General features: G+C 36.5%; 2 protein-coding genes across 5 annotated transcripts in view; one reads left to right on the top strand and one right to left on the bottom strand.

The window, feature by feature from the left end:
• The window catches only part of LOC127633247 (chromobox protein homolog 1-like), a 21329-nt gene extending 14899 nt beyond the window's left edge, over nt 1–6430 (top strand). The window contains exons 2-7 of one of the 2 annotated variants that reach the window (XM_052112197.1): nt 57–395; nt 2175–2240; nt 2557–2731; nt 4674–4824; nt 4970–5064; nt 5234–6430. In XM_052112197.1, coding sequence (XP_051968157.1) covers nt 2195–2240; nt 2557–2731; nt 4674–4824; nt 4970–5064; nt 5234–5375 — 609 coding nt within the window. In that variant the 5' untranslated portion in view covers nt 57–395; nt 2175–2194 and the 3' untranslated portion in view covers nt 5376–6430. Of the gene's footprint in view, nt 1–56; nt 396–1326; nt 1664–2174; nt 2241–2556; nt 2732–4673; nt 4825–4969; nt 5065–5233 lie in introns of those variants that run through there. The other variant, XM_052112196.1, reaches the window with a different exon arrangement.
• A 529-nt stretch (nt 6431–6959) lies between these two features.
• LOC127633245 (endoplasmic reticulum membrane sensor NFE2L1-like) lies at nt 6960–15449 on the bottom strand. Of its 3 annotated transcripts, none has more exons than XM_052112194.1 (6): nt 15269–15449; nt 13622–14508; nt 12704–12934; nt 12449–12538; nt 12166–12324; nt 6960–10395 (listed from the first exon to the last, which is right to left on the bottom strand). In XM_052112194.1, the coding sequence occupies exons 2-6, from the start codon at nt 14171–14173 to the stop codon at nt 9175–9177; spliced, it is 2253 nt and encodes a 750-aa protein (XP_051968154.1). In that variant the 5' UTR covers nt 14174–14508; nt 15269–15449; the 3' UTR covers nt 6960–9174. The 3 variants fall into 3 exon arrangements, with proteins under 3 accessions (XP_051968154.1, XP_051968155.1, XP_051968153.1); XM_052112193.1 differs by having other exon boundaries at nt 6961–10542; XM_052112195.1 differs by lacking the exon at nt 12704–12934 and having other exon boundaries at nt 6960–10542.
• Between the last annotated feature and the right edge of the window lie 3844 nt (nt 15450–19293).

Below are 19293 nucleotides of genomic sequence, written 5' to 3' on the forward strand. Positions count from 1 at the left end.
AAGGTTGTTGTGACAGCACTAGACAACCAGCTGATTAACCTCCCTTCTGTATGCAGACTCGTCACCATCGTGGATGAGGCCAATGACCGTGGTGTCATCGGCAAACTTCAGGAGCTTGACAGTGGGGTCTTTTGCAGTGCAATCATTTGTGTACAGGGAGAAGAGCAGTGCAGAGAGAACACATCCCTGAGGAGCACCAGTGCTAATAGTGAGGGTCCCGGATGTGAGTTACCCTCTGTCTCACTAGCTGCTGCCTATCTGTCAGAAAGCTGGTGATCCATCGACAGATGGGGTGGGCATGGAGAGCTGGATCAGTTTGGTTGGGAGAAGATCAGGCATGATGGGATTGAATGCTGAACTGCAGTCCATTAATAGGATCCTTGCATAAGTCCCAGGTAGGTCGATACCAATATTCACCATTAAAATGTTGGTCTTGAAAAACGTTATCATTTTTAAAACAAATCGTACAGTTCTAGGGGTTCAGCATCAAATAAAGTCACATAATCCTTTTTTCGTAATTTTTTTTTATCCCAATTCCCATTAATTTAGTAGGTCCTTGTGGTGGCGCAGCTACTCACCTCAATTCGGGTGGCAGAGAACAAGTCTCAGTTGCCTTCTGAGACCATCAATCCGTGCATTTTATCACGTGGCTCATTGTACATGACACCATGGATACTCCCAGCATGTGGAGGCTATGTCATACCCTCCCCGATCCACACACAACTTAATATACGCCACATTGAGAGTGAGAACACTAATCGCGACCACAAGAAGGTTACCCCATGTGACTCTACCCTCCCAAGCAACCGGACCAATTTAGTTTCTTAGGAGACCTGGCTGGAGTCACTCAGCACACCCTGCATTCGAACTCACGACTCCAGGGGTGGTAGTCAGCGTCAATACTAGCTGAGCTACCCAGGCCCCCCTAGTAACATGATCCTTGATAGATACTGGGAATGTATAGGCTACTTTTCTAAGAATTATGAGTATATAGTCTTAAGTAAGCACCAATTGCAATGAAATGCCATTTAAACCAGTAAAAATTTTATTTTTGTATTTTGTGTTTTTATTGGTCAAAATTATTTTTAATACATTATTTCGTTTATTTAATATAATCGGTCTATACATATGCCATATATGTATTTGTTGTAAAGGAAATGTAAAAACCCAAAACACAAGAGTTGCACAGCATCATACTGCTGGTTACCAATACATATTCTTACGTTTTCTCACAATGCCATTTGAAATTAATGTAGGAAACTATAACATCTACTTTGAAGCACCAAGACGAGCAACATCAAGGAGAAAATAGATACCCTGGAAGATAAGGAATACAGCAAGAGGAAGTGATGGATATAAGGCTGTAGGACCAGTATGGAACAGCGCCAGTAGTTATTCAATCCTCAAAACGTCTATTAAAGAACACCATAACAAATACACTTTTATGATGAAAGTAGCCAACTAGAATAGAAAATAATTGCACCGGAAGTTGCCGTTTTATCCCAAGAAATTTTTTTTTTTGCGGAAGTGGGTGTGAAGAACTGCTACATTCAGGACGCAGCAGCACAGTAGACCTTCTGTAATTAATCACTGCTGCCCATTCACCACGGATTTAAATACATGCGGATCAGCTTTGTTTAATCTATTTCGCCGCGAGTTACAAGTAAGTGTCTTTTTCTGCGCTGCCGATGTGCGGGCTCCTGCATATTGTGTTTTGGTGGTAAAATCGCAGTGACCAATAGTGCAACAATATGGGCTGCGGCAACGATGCAAGCTGATTTGACAACAGCAGACATCGTATAGCGTGCTTGAACAGTCTCTGAAACAACATGGAGGAAGATTTCAGTAAAACAGTGCCCTGCTACGTTCCACTCGTTCATCCTACCGAACAAAACACTTGAAACATGCTATGCATTAATGCAACAAAAAAAAAAAAAAAAAAAAAACAAGAATGGTGGCCTTTGCGGTCTTTAATGTATCTTTTAGTGTTTGCCATATTCTGCATGCAGATGTGTCGCGTGCAGCTGCATTCCTCAGCTTAAAACAATATCAATCAACGTTCTAGATAAATTGACGAGTGACGTGTGTTTACGAGACCTTCCATATCGATATAGCTCACAGTTAATATTTGTAGTAATCTTTATTAATTCATACGTGCCTTTATATATTTCCAGCTATAAGAGCCCTTGGAAATATGAGCCAAACGTCTGAGTCTCCAGCCGATGCTGCTGTGACTGAAGGTTTGGATTTTTCTCTTTATAGTTTTGAACGCATGTAAAACCGATACAGATTTACCTTGGCAACCAAAACAAAAACCGTACAATATCGTTGTTACTACAGTTATTGTTTTTACTGTAAAATAAATAGGCTAGTAATAAAAACATTAATTAATTAAAAGAGTCATTTTAAGATATTTTGTATGGTACTGGTGGCTAATATCAAGTTACAACAGTTTTATTATTGTAACAATAGCTGTAATAACTATGGTGTTTTTGGCCAACTTGTATGTCTTTGAATGTCAATTGTTTATTGTCTACCTGTCATTCTTGTACCCAGCTCCAATTTCTCAACCTGAGCCCAAGCAATCAACAGCTGGGAAGAAACAGAACAAAAAGAAAGTGGAAGAAGTGGTGGAGGAAGAAGAAGAAGAGTATGTTGTGGAGAAAGTCCTGGATCGGCGTGTGGTGAAAGGAAGAGTGGAATACCTCCTTAAGTGGAAAGGCTTTTCTGAGTGGGTACCTATATTTATTGATTTTAGGCATTAATATATTAATTTGATTCAAACGTGCATCTAATTTTATGCAATGGAGTAGAGGTTGTACGATATATTGCTTTTTGGAAATATCAATTATCCTATATATATATATATATATATATAGGATTCTGCAGTATAATAATGGCCTCTAGAAGGGAAATAAAAACAATCACATAGGTTAGGCCTATTCACACCAAGACCGAAATGAAGAAAATGAAAAGAAAATTTGCCCCTGTACAGTACTGTTGCTATTCATATTTTGCAGATTTTTGAACATATTTTGTTTTCTTGCTCTGACCTTATTCAGCTGCCAGTGCAGAACATTCACATGTTTATTGCTGAAAAGGCATTTATTTATTTGGCATTACTGTTTCATTATGCTATTTCCAAGTTTTTAATGCATATTTAGAAATATAGAATCTGTGTTTTTTTATAGGAGTGAGATGAGGAATGAGCGCTGTCTCATAAATATACCGCCTCTTTATATTTGCACATGTATTTTGCTATGAGAATATTCTAAATGGACTCCTGAGACAAACTTGATTTTTTTTTTCTTTTTTAAATGCCTGGATAATATAAACAAAAGGTGCAGTTATATAAAAACACGTGGAATAATGTGCATTAAGGAAAAACAGGTATAAAAAACATAATGCATAACATTAAAACTATTTAAATGAAAACACAGGCTCACAGTCTTTACTTAATTATTGCATATTTGTAAAAAGAGCACTGTAACAGAAATACTTTGTTATATTATCCTTGCGATACAAATAGCAGTGAGGTTCTGCAATTCATTGCAGACAAATTGCCAAACCTCACATACGGTTATTAATTCCAGGATAATATAGCAGGCACAGTGATATACATATTAAATAAAGACAAAACATCAGGCATATTGCATTACATTAGTATTCTACAAAAGAAAGAATATGTTTACAGCTTCTATATTATTTATTTTCTGCATGTTTGGGTTTTTGTGCATGAGACAAGTAAAAGATCACTGCACCTGTTTTTCAGTTCATTAACGCCACCAACACGCTGGATTGTGCATCAACAGCGACTCTAGAAACATGACAAAAAGCTTGTATCTCATTGGTCTGTCAGTTTTCACAGTACAAAGAATAAAAAATGTTACAGCTTTCCGTAAAAAAAAAACGTTGGATTGTCGCCAGACGATTTGTCGGATCCGATGTGAATAGAGCTATTGGAATACATTGTTCCTCTTCAAAAGTTTATTTGGAACGAACACCGGAAAAAAACAGGCTTGGTGTGAATAGTTCTAAAGTCTTTCATCATTGACAATATTCATAAATATTTTTATCATCGCTTCATGATTAGAGAATCAAGTGTTCCAAATTTAAATGAAGGCAAACTATATAGAAATGTTCCCCGTCAGCACAGACATCGTGTCTCCAATTTCATATCTTTCGAATAATAATAATAATAAAACACTTTCCTAATTAAAACTCCTCTGGTGAAATAAATATACACAAAACCCTTCTGGTGAATATATAGGCTACAAAAGGCTTACCATGGTAAATACTTTCATGTAGAGCATTCTAGTCTCTGTAATTGCAAAATAAGAGTCCCCACTGTGTTTCAGCCTTGTTTATAGTTAATGCCATCTGCATTTTTACTTTTTATTATTGGGATTTAGGTTGACTAAAAAAATATAATCTGGGATTTAATTAAGTTTCAACTCTTGTAGGCTATATGACACAGAAAGACTAAAAAAATATTTTAAAAACTTTTGGCCGATTAATGGGTTATTTGTCTTTTCCACCACCATAGTTAAATTTATCAGAAAGAAATCCACTATCAAATGGCCTCTACAATGGCGCTTCTGGTAACTTTGTTGGATTTTATTTTTAAAATGTAAAAGTAAAATCTTTTTTATTCTGCATGACTGGATTCTCAGTGAGGACAACACCTGGGAACCAGAAGACAACCTGGACTGTCCTGACCTCATAGCAGAATTCCTTCAGTCGCAGAAAACCGCTGAATCTGGAGGCAAGAGGCGGGCCGAGACAGATGGAGATGGAAAGGAGCCTAAAAAGCGCAAAGACGAGGTAGGAGTTTTGAAAATCTGAGGATTTGAAGTCCATCATTCCATGTCTATAAGCTGGCCAGGAAGTGTCTTTGAAAAATTTAGAGCACCGAAAAAAAATTTGAATGGGCTAAACAGTGTCTTACATGCCATCTCTCTTAATTTAGCCTGAGAAACTCAGAGGTTTTGCACGTGGTTTGGATCCTGAGAGGATTATTGGTGCTACAGACTCAAGTGGAGAACTCATGTTCCTCATGAAATGGTTTGTATGGAAATTGTTACCTGTAAAGAAACAAGTGCTGGATTAGAGGGACAGTTCCTGACCAGCATTACTAAAAAAAAAAAAAAAAAAAAGCACAAAAGAAAATCCATCTCAGATGAAGAATAGTTGATTAGTTGTTAATGTCTTCTTATATATTTTCATGCTACAGGAAAAACTCTGATGAAGCAGATCTTGTACCAGCCAAGGAGGCGAATTTAAAGTGTCCACAAGTTGTAATTTCTTTTTATGAGGAACGCCTCACCTGGCATTCATACCCTACTGAAGAAGAAGAGAAGAAGGATGACAAATAAGATGTAAGGGACAGTGACTTTCAGTCGTGGCCATTGAAACTCTTGTTTGATTATTTTTCTCCTGAAAAGAGAGATTTCTTATAAAAAAAAAAATAAATAAAAAAGAAAATGGTACAAACTGTAATCTACATAGGTTTTTAGCACATTTTAGTTCAGGCTCCATTGACAAAGCATATAGAACACTGCTGTTTCAGTGTACGTGACAGGTGGCATGACTGCACCTTTAATGTATCCTTCATGCTTTCTTATAACATTCTATTGACATTCATAAAACCAATTCATAGATATTCAGAGTGTAACTCAAACATGTGAAATAGTGATGTCCTTTAAATGTTGTTTCATGTTGAAAATGTTGACGCTGTCCCCCACCCCTGTGTAGATTACAGTGTTAAGTCTATCATACTGGATCAGTTTCATTTGACACTGTAGCAGTCTCAAAAACGTCCTGATATGATCATCCTTAATTTTATGTACATATTAATAATGTTAAAGTATTACTGCCGTAACAGATTATAAAGAAAACAAAAATTTTATACATCTGTTAATACAGGTGGTCATTGAATGCATAACTGAATCTAGAATGGACCACGGAAAAATAGGTATAGAGAATAGGGCACAAATATTGGCCTTATTTAGTGTTCGGAACTGGCTTGCATATGATTGGTTTTATAAAGACATGCCAGCAGCTGTTACTATTCCATTAACTATTACATGTCTGGTCTTTCCATAGGTGCTATCTGTGAATCATACCTATTGAATATTAAGATTATACAATTATTTCTTGACTTGACATCGTGTATGTAAATAGGTTTAACATTTTTTTTTTAGCACATCAGCATCACTGTGTACAGTCATTTGGCGTTTGGTTATTACTTTGATACTCATGTCTTATTATTGTCACACAGCAAAGTAGAATTGTAATGTTCTTTATAAGAAATGTAAAGAATGTTTATGTTAATGATCGTATGCTAGTTTTGTTTAACCATGCTATTAGTGCATATTATCAAAGTGCATTAGCCATTTAATTATCATTTTCAAAAATAAAAAGCATTGTTGTAATTCTGTCAATACTGGTAATAAAAATATGCGTATTGCTTTTATTATCTTCTAGATCAGTGGTTCTCAACTGGTGGAATATGGGTTCAATTGTTACTCTACTAAATCGCACTTCTGTTGTTGTTTAAGCATTTACATATTTACAAATTTTCTATTCAGCCTGTATCTTGTTAATAATTGTGTCCATTGCTGGCCTAGGCAGTTCATTATAATAAATGGCAATGCTTGATTTCAAGGACTTGGGTTTAATAATATTTTTTTATTATTTGGTACTGTGTTGGGTCACCACATGATTTCCAAAATAAAATCTGGGCCCTGAAGCAAAACCAGTTGAGAACCACCAATATAATATACTCTCAATAGATTTATTAAACATTTGATTTTAAACTGGGCTCAAGGGATCCCCAGGGGGCTACAGAGATGTTGCAAGGGGGCAGGGAGTGTAAAACATAAATAATAACAAAGATAAAAAAAAGTGACATAAGCGAAACACTGGTTGCATAGCTTTAAAAAAAAAAAATTATTGCTAGAAGAGTTTCTTTTTCTGCATTATAAAATTGTCTGTCCATTTTATTTTTATAATTTTCTGCCATTCTTTTATAAATCACAAATAATAATAATAAAAAGTAAATTAAACAATTAATAAAAGTAAATTAATTAATAAAAGAACAATTCCAGATTGCCAGCAAATCTCTCAACATTAATCAAATTGGAATACTGGGAATAGGCTTACGAATGTGCAAAAAGGCCTGGCTAAACCAAGCAATTAGGAAGAGATATACATAACATAAAAATATTTACAAACCAAACAAGACAAACAAAAAGAACAGTGCTTTATGACAAGTAGTGCTGACATTTTTAAATGGATTCAAGGTTCATCTTAATTAATCGCTTATCTTTTTGTAACCAGTAACATAATAATTGTCTCTATCCATTTTTTGAGACAAATGACATTTTCTTGCATATTTATTCATGTTGCACCAAACTAGACACTGACTGTGTCACATGGTACTATATGAACAGTGTAATGGAAGTGACAGAGACTGACAGAAGAGATTGAAGATGAACATTTTGTAGATTAGACATTCACATCAGTGTTACTGTTTTTTTTTCTCCCATTGTGTAATTTAACGATATGTCAGTGACTAGGTCAGTTGTATTCAAAGGCTGCACTAAAGCATGATCCAGTAAGTTATTGGCACAAGCCTAACAGCCTAACCCTCACTCAATTAGCAAAGGTACTTTTGTAATAGTGTGGAGTTGGTAAAAATTTGCTAGACATTAAATAAAAATGTGAAAATAAACATAAGGGATAAGGGACAGAGGTTCCCGTCACACATTAAGTTAAGACGGTTGATCAAGCTAATAGAAATCTGTACTCTTAAGTATGAGCTATATCTGCTACTATTGATAAATGTGGGTATTTTGTTCCTTTTTCAGGTGAAAGTACAGCTGTAACAGAAGAGCTTCTAATAAAATTAGTTCCTTCAGAAAAAAAACCCCAATACAACAGAAACAAAAAACCTGACAATGTTGCCAAGGCAACAGAGCATTTTGCCTTGCAACGTAGGTTAGACATGAACTTTGTGAGCAAATGATTCAGTTTGTTTGTTAATCCTACATACCAAGAACAACAGATTCCATCACATAATTCACAAGCAAACTCCATGATGCCACTCATCAGGAGTCCATGTCTGATGGCTTATTAAAAGTTTATGCACATGGGAGAGTAACATTAAAAGCTGACAGGAGGGACTGAGAAACCCTTTCCCCAGCAGAAGAGGACAAAAGCTAAAGACCAAAAGCTTATAGGCAAACTACAGTGTTGATTTACAGTGCTGAAAAGGGTACAGAAGCTGATTTATTAGTAATGCAGACTGCATTCATCCTCCATCTGTACCTCTTCTTATCCAATGCTTTTCCTTAATCCTCAAAGCTGATTCACTATTTGTTCCATTTCCCCAGTTCCATGACAAATGATATTGAATGTACGGGAAAACAAATTCAGGTGAGATTTACGTCCAATGACACGCATGTACTATTTTCTTCCGTTTAAAGTGAAAACGTGAATTTCAATCCAGAGTGAACAGTATGATTTTGTTGTGGGAAAAAGAGAATCGTACAACACAACCTTTGGTTAGTATTGGCATGCCTTTATTTTCTTTAGGCTTCTCAATACTTTTAGCATTCATGCTCAGCCTAGCAGGCTCTCTCTTTGTCCTTCTCTTCAAGATCTCAGAATCAAGGGGTTCTTCCTCAACCACCAATGCAATTCCAGGTTACACCCAATCAGCAGAACTCGGGCCAATGCTGAAAATTCTAACAATCCAATTTCATGTATTTTTTCATTGGCCACATTTTGGGACCACATGTCAGCCTTTCCAATTAATCACAAGGGCATCTTGTCCTTTGTTTGAGAGGGAACTTTGCCCTCCAACCCCTCACGTTCTCCACAATTCTCGCAGTTCATCTGAAAGTAACCTTCGCTCAAATCTTTCTCAATGCATGTACATCAATGAAAAAATCAGTTCTATATAAAGCACGTCTGCTTTAATGCCGCTTTCAGGAGAAAACTTCTGAACCGAAAAGGAACAAAGAAAACCCAAAGCAGGAAGAGTAATCAATGATGCAATTTTCTTTTCCTTGCTAGATTCTTTTCAAAGAAAAAGGCTTCCTTGCCTTTTAAAATACTTTTTTATGGTAGTGCCTCTGCAAAACATAAAAGGGCAGCAGTTCAAGCTCCTCACTTCTTTTTGTCCTTCTGCTTCTTGTCAGACTTGTGGCCTTGTTCTGCAGTCATGCTACGAGGCACGAGGAGAACGCTACCATCAGGGCAGCACTGCAGAGTGTACTCACTAGAAGAGTAGGGTCTGCCTTCCTCATCCCGTAGTTGTGCAAACACTTCGTGGCATAGTTTCTGAAACTTCTGCTTCATCTGTCTTATGCACTTAAGGCATTCCATCTTCTCCTTCTGCAGCTGCGCCTTATCACATCGCAGATCCTGCACACCCTGCTCAAGGTTGAGGATGGTGTCCAGCTTGCGCTTGCGACAGTTTTGCGCTGCCATTTTGTTTTTTCCACGACGGCGGATGTCACGAATTAAGGAGAGCTGGTCCTCATTGAGATGGTGCTTTGCCAGAAGCTCATTGAACTCATCAACAGGTAGGTTTATGATCTTCTCATTGGAGAATGGGATGTCCATGGCTCTTGCCCTGCGTTCATCACGGCTTGACTGCCTGTCTACACAGTCTAGTGGTGGTTGGAGCTTTGTTTGCTGCATTTCCTTGTCTCTGCATTTCTTGCTGCAGGATCCAGACAACTGAGAGTGCTCAGAATAGGATGGTAGATTGTAGGTGTGGTTGTGATTGACACTTTCCAAATGTGGTATGCCATTGAACTGAGAGGGATCTTGGTAGCTCATGCGGCACAACTTGCTATACTCTGGTTGGTAGCCTCCGACTGCTCCTTCCTCCGCGTCGGCTGTGGCTGCCTCCGAATCAGTGCTGTAGCCTACAGCTCCTTCCTCTGAGAATGTAGCAGAGGTGGACGAGGACGATGGCGCAGATGAGCAGGATGTCTCAGAGTTGCTGGGAGAGGCTGGGCTATGGCTGGAGTCCAATGAAAGACCAGAGTCTGAATCAAGCTCATCCTCAAGCTGAGAAGCCTGGGCTTGGCTAAAGCCCTCTTCCATAGCAAGGTCGAGCAGGCTAATTTCATCCAGCATAGACTCTTCCAGCAGGCTGGTGAAAGGGTCTGGCAACACAGGAGTGGTTGTAAGGTTGGCTGAACTGTTTAGAGGTGGTGGGAGAAAGAGTCCAGTCAGGTTAGTAGCTCCAAATGTTGAATTGATGTTGGAGGAATTGCTTGAAGAAAGCCTGACTAAGGTAGGCTGCTGACCCCCAGTGGAATCCAACTCAGGGTTGAAGAGCGTTGGGAAGTCCTGGCTGCAGCTGGGAAGTGAAGCCTGGTGGAGGTTAACATCCTGGTTAATGAGATTGGATTGCGGGAGACCAAAACTCCCCATTGTGGTTGATTCTGTAGTGCTGGCATTGTTGTTATTGGGGTCATTATTCATGGTGATATTTACTGCAGTATTGTTCACCTCCATGTCCTTAAAAAGAGGTAATAACTGTTAGCTAAACTTGTCTCCCTATACCTTCCATATGACACTTTGATGTGAATCAAGGTTGCTATTGTTAATGAAAACAATCACTAAGATCTCAAATTAACAGTACAAAAATACTTTAATAAAAATAAAAATAAGACTGAGTTTGAAGTAAAAGGTAGGGCTGGGGGAAAAAAAATGGATTCTGTTACAAATTGCAATTCTTGAGCCAATTGCTTTTAAAATAGTCTCCCTGATGAAAAATATATTTTTTTATTTCATAAATAAAAAATAAAAAACATGTTTATCTTTATGCTACAATGATTAATTTATAAATATAATAAGCTTTATTTGTGCAGAACCACACTAACAGGTTCTCTCTCTGAGAAGTTTTGTCTCTATCTTTCTTTCTTTAGTCCTTTATTGCATGCCATTTCAGCCATCAAGTGATTAGTGAGTTCTTATTTTTTTTTTCTCTGTCAGTCACCTGGGAGCAAATTGTAAGAATATTTGTGTCTATGAGAACACTGCGTAGGAGTCAATTGGTGTTTTAAATTGGTAGTTTTGCACATCCCTACCTTTTACCTGCAAACTATACATTACAGAGTGAAACAATTGTAATTTCAGACACAACTGTTCATCAATAGACAATGGAAAATTTATATTTTTAAGAAGTTTTTATATCAAAACATCAAATCGCAATACGAATCAGCTAGGAAATATCATTGTAATATAAAATCAGGAAGTCTGTGGGAATTCCCAGCCCTAGTAAAAGGAGCTGTATAGATGTGCACTACAATATGAATAGAAAATGACTAGTATTTTCAATGTTGGCTGATATGATTTACAGTAAATAATCTCACAAACCTGATTTCTCACTGTTGGTGTATTCAGTTAAGAAGTGGCCATCTGATTGAGAACCACCAACAACAGTTTGCTTGTCAAACATGACATTTATGGGCATGTGAGTCAGGGCTCTGGGCATCACCACAATAATAAACCAGTATAGAGCAAAGTGCTGAAAGTGAATAATGGTGCCGTGAATGGCTCTGTTAAATATTGCAAGGATAACTAGAAAGAAATTAGAGTCTAGTTTGGTTGACTTGAAGAAAACTGCTGAAAGTTTTCCTTGCCATAATCTTTGCAAACATCAGAGCGACTATTTGTTCTCTGGTGCAAGCCATCGGACACAAGAACGGAGGGGATACAGTCCATGCTGCTGAATCATAAATGCCCAGAGATGTCAGTATATTTTTCAATTTTTCCATTTAAGTATCAGTATAAGTTACTGATGTCATCAGATAATATGGTAACACTTTAAAATAAGGTACTGTATTTTAACATAGGTAAATGCTTGATCTACATGACATAACGATAAACAATATTTTCTGCAACATTAATGTAAAAACTTTTTTTTAAGTGTACAGGTATGAATTCTATGTTTAAATAAATATTATCCAATATTAATATGAATACATTAATGAATACAACCGTATTGTTAAGGGTTATTGATTATATTTTGTGGCATTATAACAGAAAAAAAACTTAAAACTAAATAAAAACAAAAATAAAATTATTTCAGAAAATACAAAATTAATAAAACTATGAGAATGCAGTAAGTGAACAAACCTGCAGCTCCATTATAGACATGATGTCTTGCCACTGCTGTTCAAGGTCTATTGGTGTATCAGATTGGGATGGAGGGCCTTGTAGAGGGAGCCCCTGTGATGTAGAGGGAGTTTCCTCAATTGCAGCTCTCAGCTGTGATGTCGAACCAGTGGTCTGGAACTAAAAATAGAGAGAATTTTATTTTTAAAATGACAATCAATTCACAAAAAAGACATTGTTAAGTCAAGCCATTTTTTAATGTGTATTGTAACATACATTTCCTCTTTGAAAATTCTGCTGTTACCTCTGGCTCCTCTCCAAATGGGAAGGTGGCCTCCAGAAGCCTCAGACATTCCTGCAGGGATAATGAAGTTTGAGCACCAAGACTGGTGAGCTAGGGAAGATGACAAGAAAATGTGTAAAATGTAAATACAAGGTTAACAGGAATTGATCTGCATCTACAGCTCACCAGCCTCTGAGTATTTTAACAGCATTATGCAACAACACCTAGCTGTGCCCCTCACACTTTTCTGGAATCCGAGCATATTACAGCACATACCTCCTCAGGTATGCTCTCTCCTGTCTCTCCATCAACATGAGTTAAGCTTTGCTGCACTGCATGTAGATTGAGTCCATTTCTCCAGCTTTCCTCTCTTCCACCTGCCTCCTTGTTCTCTTCATTAGGTTTATCAGCCTCACTCTCCTTCTGTCGATTGCAATAGTTAAATACTTCTCGTCCAGCACCAAGGTCAATATCCTGCCTCCAAAGAATGTCTATGAGGTCAATGTCCTAGAAAGACAGTATTTTAATCAAAAGGGAGGGTCATTGAACATGCAAGCAGTCCTTTCGAGGGCTAAGATTACATTCCATTAAAATCCATTTAATGAAGGACAAGACACAAAACATATCAGGTCTAATTTGTCTGATTGCATAGAACTGTCCCAAGCACAGATTAATACATATATAATGAAGGAAACATTTCTTTCTCAAAATTTCAACAGCTTCATATCCTGTGGTAAGGTCTTGTGACAATCACACCTCTCTCTAAAGGGCAAGTCTACTGAATATATTAGCCTTAGAACAACAATATAATCCTTAGCGTTACTTGTCCCACAAATCAAAGCTGTGAAATTGCTAGATGTAATATTAAGACCTGCATTAGATGGCTCTGGAAGAAGCAGCTTAAACAACATTCATATTAGCAAAACTACCAAGCTTTGTGTGAAACGCAGTCCTATCTTTGAGGCAGGGACATTACTGTGGCCACACCCTGTCAGACCACTATTGTAAGGCTTATAATTTAGAGAATACCAATACCTCACATATAATACACTTCATAGCCAATTCACATTCTACTTAACCTTATATGTTATAATACAACACTGTTCTCACTCTAAAAAAAAAAAAAAAAAATCAAACACCGACTAGAGCCAATCTAATTACAATAGGCTAAGCTTAAACACACAGCTATTGTACCTCTTTGGATAGGTCGTCACTGCTCACTCTGTCCCCTTGCTCCTGATTGTCCACAGGGGCCAAGGCTCCCAGACTGTCCTCTCCACTGAGGCTGTAAGTGGTCTCAGAAGCACTGCCAGCCCCTCTCATGGCCGAGGCTTCGGAGTTGTTCACGTCCTCCAGGCTGCCCCCATTGTCCAGGGCAATGCTGGGGCTGGACTGGCTGGTCGCCGAAACCACAGTCTCAGGGTCACGATGCACCAGCCAGGCACTCAGCTCGGTGGTGGGCACACGCAGATGATCCAGAGAGCGCACCTGGTTCAGCAACCGGCGAGTGGCAAAAAAATGGTCCAGGTCCACACTTTTAGGATGTATGCCATAGCCGTCCAGGGTGTTACGGAGATTGTGGAACTGTGTTTGGGTGTAGGCCGAGCTGGGGCCCAGAATGATCTCACGCAGAGGGGGGAGCTGATTATTCAAGTAAGTGTCCAAGTCTTCCCGTACCCCAATTAGACTCAGGAGGATAGTGAACTGAATGAGACCCTCTGTGAAGTACTTTTTCAAGTAAAGCATTTCTTTGCAAAGGAACAAAAAAAGGAAAAAAAAACTCAAAAAGTAACTAAAAATTAAAAACAAAAATGACACACAAACAAATGCCAAACCAATTTCAGATGCAGTCAGCCTTTAATATAATAAAAACCAAAAGCAGATTTAAGTGAAAGACACAAAGTAAAAGGGTACTCTCCTTTTTCCAGTCATAAGCTTCAAAAAACAAAAACAAAGATCAAAGTAAAATAAATTATATTCCTTGTTTGTTGTCCTTGATGATAGTATTTTCGTCTGAATAATGTCCACCTTTTATCCAACGTATCTATTGGAGTACATTCACTTTCAAAAATTCATCCAGCCTGCAAAGGAAAAAAGGAGATAGATTCTTCATTAAAACTGCCCCACTGTTTCAATTCATAAATTTGCAATTAGCATTAATCCTAAAGGCAACACAATTAGGTAAAAACTGCATTGAAAAACTGCATCTAAACACAATATATAAAATATATTGCGTGCCTATTTACAGTCCCAATGTAAAAGTTATACATATATAAAATGCGTAAATAAACCCCACCCACCTCACAAACACACCATCCCACCTATCCCTGTAACCTTCTAATGACCAGTTTTATGCAAAGAAATCACCCATGTTCGCCACCAAAAAACTGCATATCAGTGGATGAGCTTCATCTGATGTCATTACTTTTTCTTATTTCTTCTCTCCCTTCTAAAACCTCATCTAAACGCGAATTACTTGCCCATGCACCGGGAAATATTGACCTACCACACTTCCGCTATGAGAGCTCAAACCCCGTTAGCAACAAGTGGCGCTACAGCCTCTGATTGGCTAAGAGGCTTGTTATTCATTTTCTCTCCCGTTTACACCCAACAGGGGAGGCGGGCCTTGACCGGGTTCTACTAATAACAACTTTTTATTAAATATATAGTTTTGTTTATTGATTACGTCTAACAGCTCAGAATAGTCCTGCAGTGAAGCCAAAGATGTCTAATGCTTTTGCAGCAGCCACACTGTCACACATTCCCACGTTCGCAGTTTTGAAAGCTATAGCAAACATAGCCCGCTAGCATAGCATCAAAATAGTCTGTTTTCATACTTACTCAAGGAGATTTTTCTTACAAATTACTCAGAATGCCTCCAATTGCTTACACAACCACGGTCACGAGTCACTTCCAGGCAACTACGCATTTAATTTCTTAGATATCTAAATGGTTGTCACTCCCTTCTCGGTTTGAATGGCCCACCATGACTTGCAAAATTTCCTCTTGCCGACAACTTGCCTGAAACTGAAGCGCCACTGAACATCAGGGCACTGCGCATGTGTAGAATATTCTAGTACACAAAGTGGATGAGATCATTTATCGAAATCCCCCTTTGTAAACGAAACCAAAAAATAAGACAACATTATAGCAATTTAATATAAGATTAAGTTAATTTTAGATATTTAAAAAAAAAAAATTATCCCGAATACCTCACTAATAAGTCAAAACACAAAATGGTATTAATAGTAGATGATGGTTTATGCCTCACCCATTTATTTTATTTATTTATTTTTGGCGTGGGAAATGTTTTACATTCAAATACATCGCAATATTCTATAGAAGCCAATTCCATAAAATGATTGAAAATCACTGAACAATTGCTCAGCAACAAGGTTGTGATTATAATGAATAAATCATGAATCATTTGTTTTTATTCATTCGTTTGTTTTTATTCATTCATGTAGGCTATATGCAGGGTTGAGAAGTAACGAAATACATGTAACGGGATTACGTATTTAAAATACAAAATCTAAGTAACTGTATTCCACTACAGTTACAATTTATATTATTGGTAGAATACAGTTATATTAAAAAGTATTTTGATTACTGAAGAGATTGCTTTGCATTTTGCTGTCATTTGTTTAATGTAATATTTAGTCCTTTCAGTTGGAAAAATTTATACATATAAATGATGTGATCCAAAGTGCATTTGAGCAGCGGTGAATAACTTTCTTATGATGTGTTACATTAATACGAGCAGGCAGAGAAGTAAGTTTGAAGTATACATTTGGAGCAGAAGAAATAGAAATAAACCTTGTGTAAATTATCAGCTTTATGCTAAGCTAAAATGCTATTTCAAGCCATTTTACTTGCACGTTACCAGGTATAATCATATTTTTATCAAGAAAATTCATGTTGGATCATCATTTATTTTTTCTAGTTTTCTAGTAAAATTGTTTTCTTGATAAAAATTTTTGTATTGTTTTCCTGTAAAAATATCAATTAGATTTATCTTTACAACACTGCATAATACATTTAGGTTTTTCAGAGAATGTATTTTTAACATGTGTATTTTGTCTTACTGTACTGGCGTTTTTATAGTGAAAACAAGTGAAAAAATCTAGGCCTACCAGTGCTGAAGAAGAAATCCAATATATTTAGAATATGTTACTGACCTTGAGTAATCTAACGGCATATGTTACAAATTATATTTTACAGCTTGTATTCTGTAATTAACCCTCCCAACCCTGCCTATATATGTAATCAGGAGAGTCATCAGACTGTTTCTGAGATGTTAAGTGTATTACCAACATTTGTATTTATTTATTTATAAAATTGCTTTAATGGTCCTCCTACTGTTTACTCATTTATTCCTCTTCAAAATTTCAGTGCTGAAAAATTATGTCTAAGTGAGTAAATCATCCATGTAAAAATAACAATACGTGTAAATAAATGAAACTTAGCTAAAGACAACGTTTCGTTACGTTACCAGCCACTAGATGACGCTCATTGGACTTGTTAAGCTCTTATATATTATTATTCATAATAATAGTAATAAGTTTATTTTATATAGCGCCAATTTCAGCCATCTCAATGTGGCTTTACAATTCAACACATAAGGGAGAAAACATACAATGCAAAGTGAAAGACTAGTACACAATACGAAAATAACACAATATAAAGATAAATATAATTCACAAAACCACTGATTTACAAAACCACTGAAATAAAACAGGCAGAAAAATATTTAACTTACGTTAAAAATCTCATTAGGTTCATTTTCATTAAAGTATATCATGGTTTACAGTGAAGAACAGAAGCCCTGGGGTTGAGATATCAACAAACAAATTGCCTCTCAAGATAGCGTTACATAATTCTTAAGAGATGCAAAAGTTGTGATAAATAAAATTGTTTAAAAAAAGGCCAACAATGTGTTTAATGGTTGTGGGATGTTCCAGGTAGGCAGGGGGATCTTTGCCTTAAAGAGAAATAGAAAAAGATGCATATTTATAGGCTATTGTCTATGAACTGCAGTTTTGTGCCCATGAAGGGAACTGCAGGAAGGGGTCACCAATCAAATGGTCATTCCAAATTTTAGTAAAAAAAAAATTATTTCACTAAGGGCTCTCCCACAAGACTGATAGCACAGGGTACATTCATACAGTAATGCCATGCTCTCTTCAGAGTGACCACATCAAGAGCTCTGCCCTTCATAGTTAGGGTATAGGGATGACTTTCATTTGGAACTCGTCCTGAGACTATTATCCTTACAAGCTTTTTGTCAGGACACATTAAACGCTTGAATATGTGATGATACACAGGTTTGGGGAGTAACGGAATACAAGTAACGGATTACATATTTAAAATACATAATGTAAGTAATTGTATTCCACTACAATTACAATTTTAATCATTGGTAATTAGAATACAGTTACATTCAAAAAGTATTTTGATTACTGAAGAGATTACTTTGCATTTTATTGTCATTTGTTTCATTTAATATTTAGTCCTTTCAGATACATATAAATGATGCGATCCAAAGTGCATTTGAACAGCGGTGAAATTTTTTCTTATGATGTGTGACACATACGAGCAGACAGAGAAGTAAGTTTGAAGTAAGTTTGGAGCAGAAGAAATAGAAATAAACCTTGTGTAAATTGTCAGCTTTACGCTAAGCTAAAATGCTATTTCTAGCCATTTTACATGCATGTTACCAAACACGATAATTTTTTTTTTTATCAAGAAAATTCACATTGGATCATAATTTCTTTTTTTCTAGTAAGACCTTTGTTATTAGGGCAAATTCTTGATAATAATTTTTTTTATCGTTTTCCTGTAAAAAATATCTAAAAATCCTTAAAAAAAGATCAATTAGATTAATCTTGTTTTAGAAACAACTCTGCATAAAATATTTAGGTTTTTCAGAGAATCTATTTTTAATATGTGTAATTTGTCTTGCTGTACTGACTTTTTATAGTCAAAACAAGTGAAAAAAATCTACCAGTGCTGAAGATGTAATCCAAAGTATTTAGAATGCGTTACTGACTTTGAGTAATCTAATGGAATAAGTTACAAATAACATTTTACTGCATGTATTCTGTAATCTGTAGTGGAATACATTTCAAAAGTAACCCTCCCAACTCTGATGATACACCATAGTCATTGCCTTATAACAAAACACTATTGATATAAACTGGAATACAGTACTTAGAAAACAGTATGATTGCAGCTGACTTGACCTAAAATTAAGACGCTAATATGTTATTCCCATATTATGATGGATCACAGTATCAGTCATTGAATACATTATAAATTTATATAAGAAGTGTAAAAATCTAAATCTTTGGTGGCTAATAAAAAGTTACCTCATATTTATAGTTGAAGCATGTAACTATAGTAACTATGGTAGCCTATTTTGGGGTTACCATGGTACGTTTTTGTAGACATCTGAAAGTAGAGTTTTTGTAGCTACCCTTAATATGCCTTTTTTATGCTGCAACCTGATATGAAATGTGAAGTTATTTTCCTCACACAAAAGACACAGTTAAATTATAATAAAGCAGCATGTCGAATCTAACTTTCTCAATTATCAGGCTAAATAATCTTCTCGTGAGTAAATAAGACTGTTGGTAGAAATACCCCTGAAAAACACCCATGGAAATACCTATTTGATTATAAACCTGCTCAAAACAATACCAAAAAAATCGAGTGAAACAGTATTTATAAAGGCACCGCTTATAAATATTTACCATGGTAACCATAGTTTCCGCCAACATACCATAATTACTGCAGTTACTGTAACTACAATAAAACTGTTGTAACTTGGTATTTGCCAGCAACTGCCATCAGTGTACAAACACTCT

Source organism: Xyrauchen texanus, chromosome 40 (genome assembly GCF_025860055.1).
Source record: "Xyrauchen texanus isolate HMW12.3.18 chromosome 40, RBS_HiC_50CHRs, whole genome shotgun sequence".
Lineage (NCBI taxonomy): Eukaryota > Metazoa > Chordata > Actinopteri > Cypriniformes > Catostomidae > Xyrauchen > Xyrauchen texanus.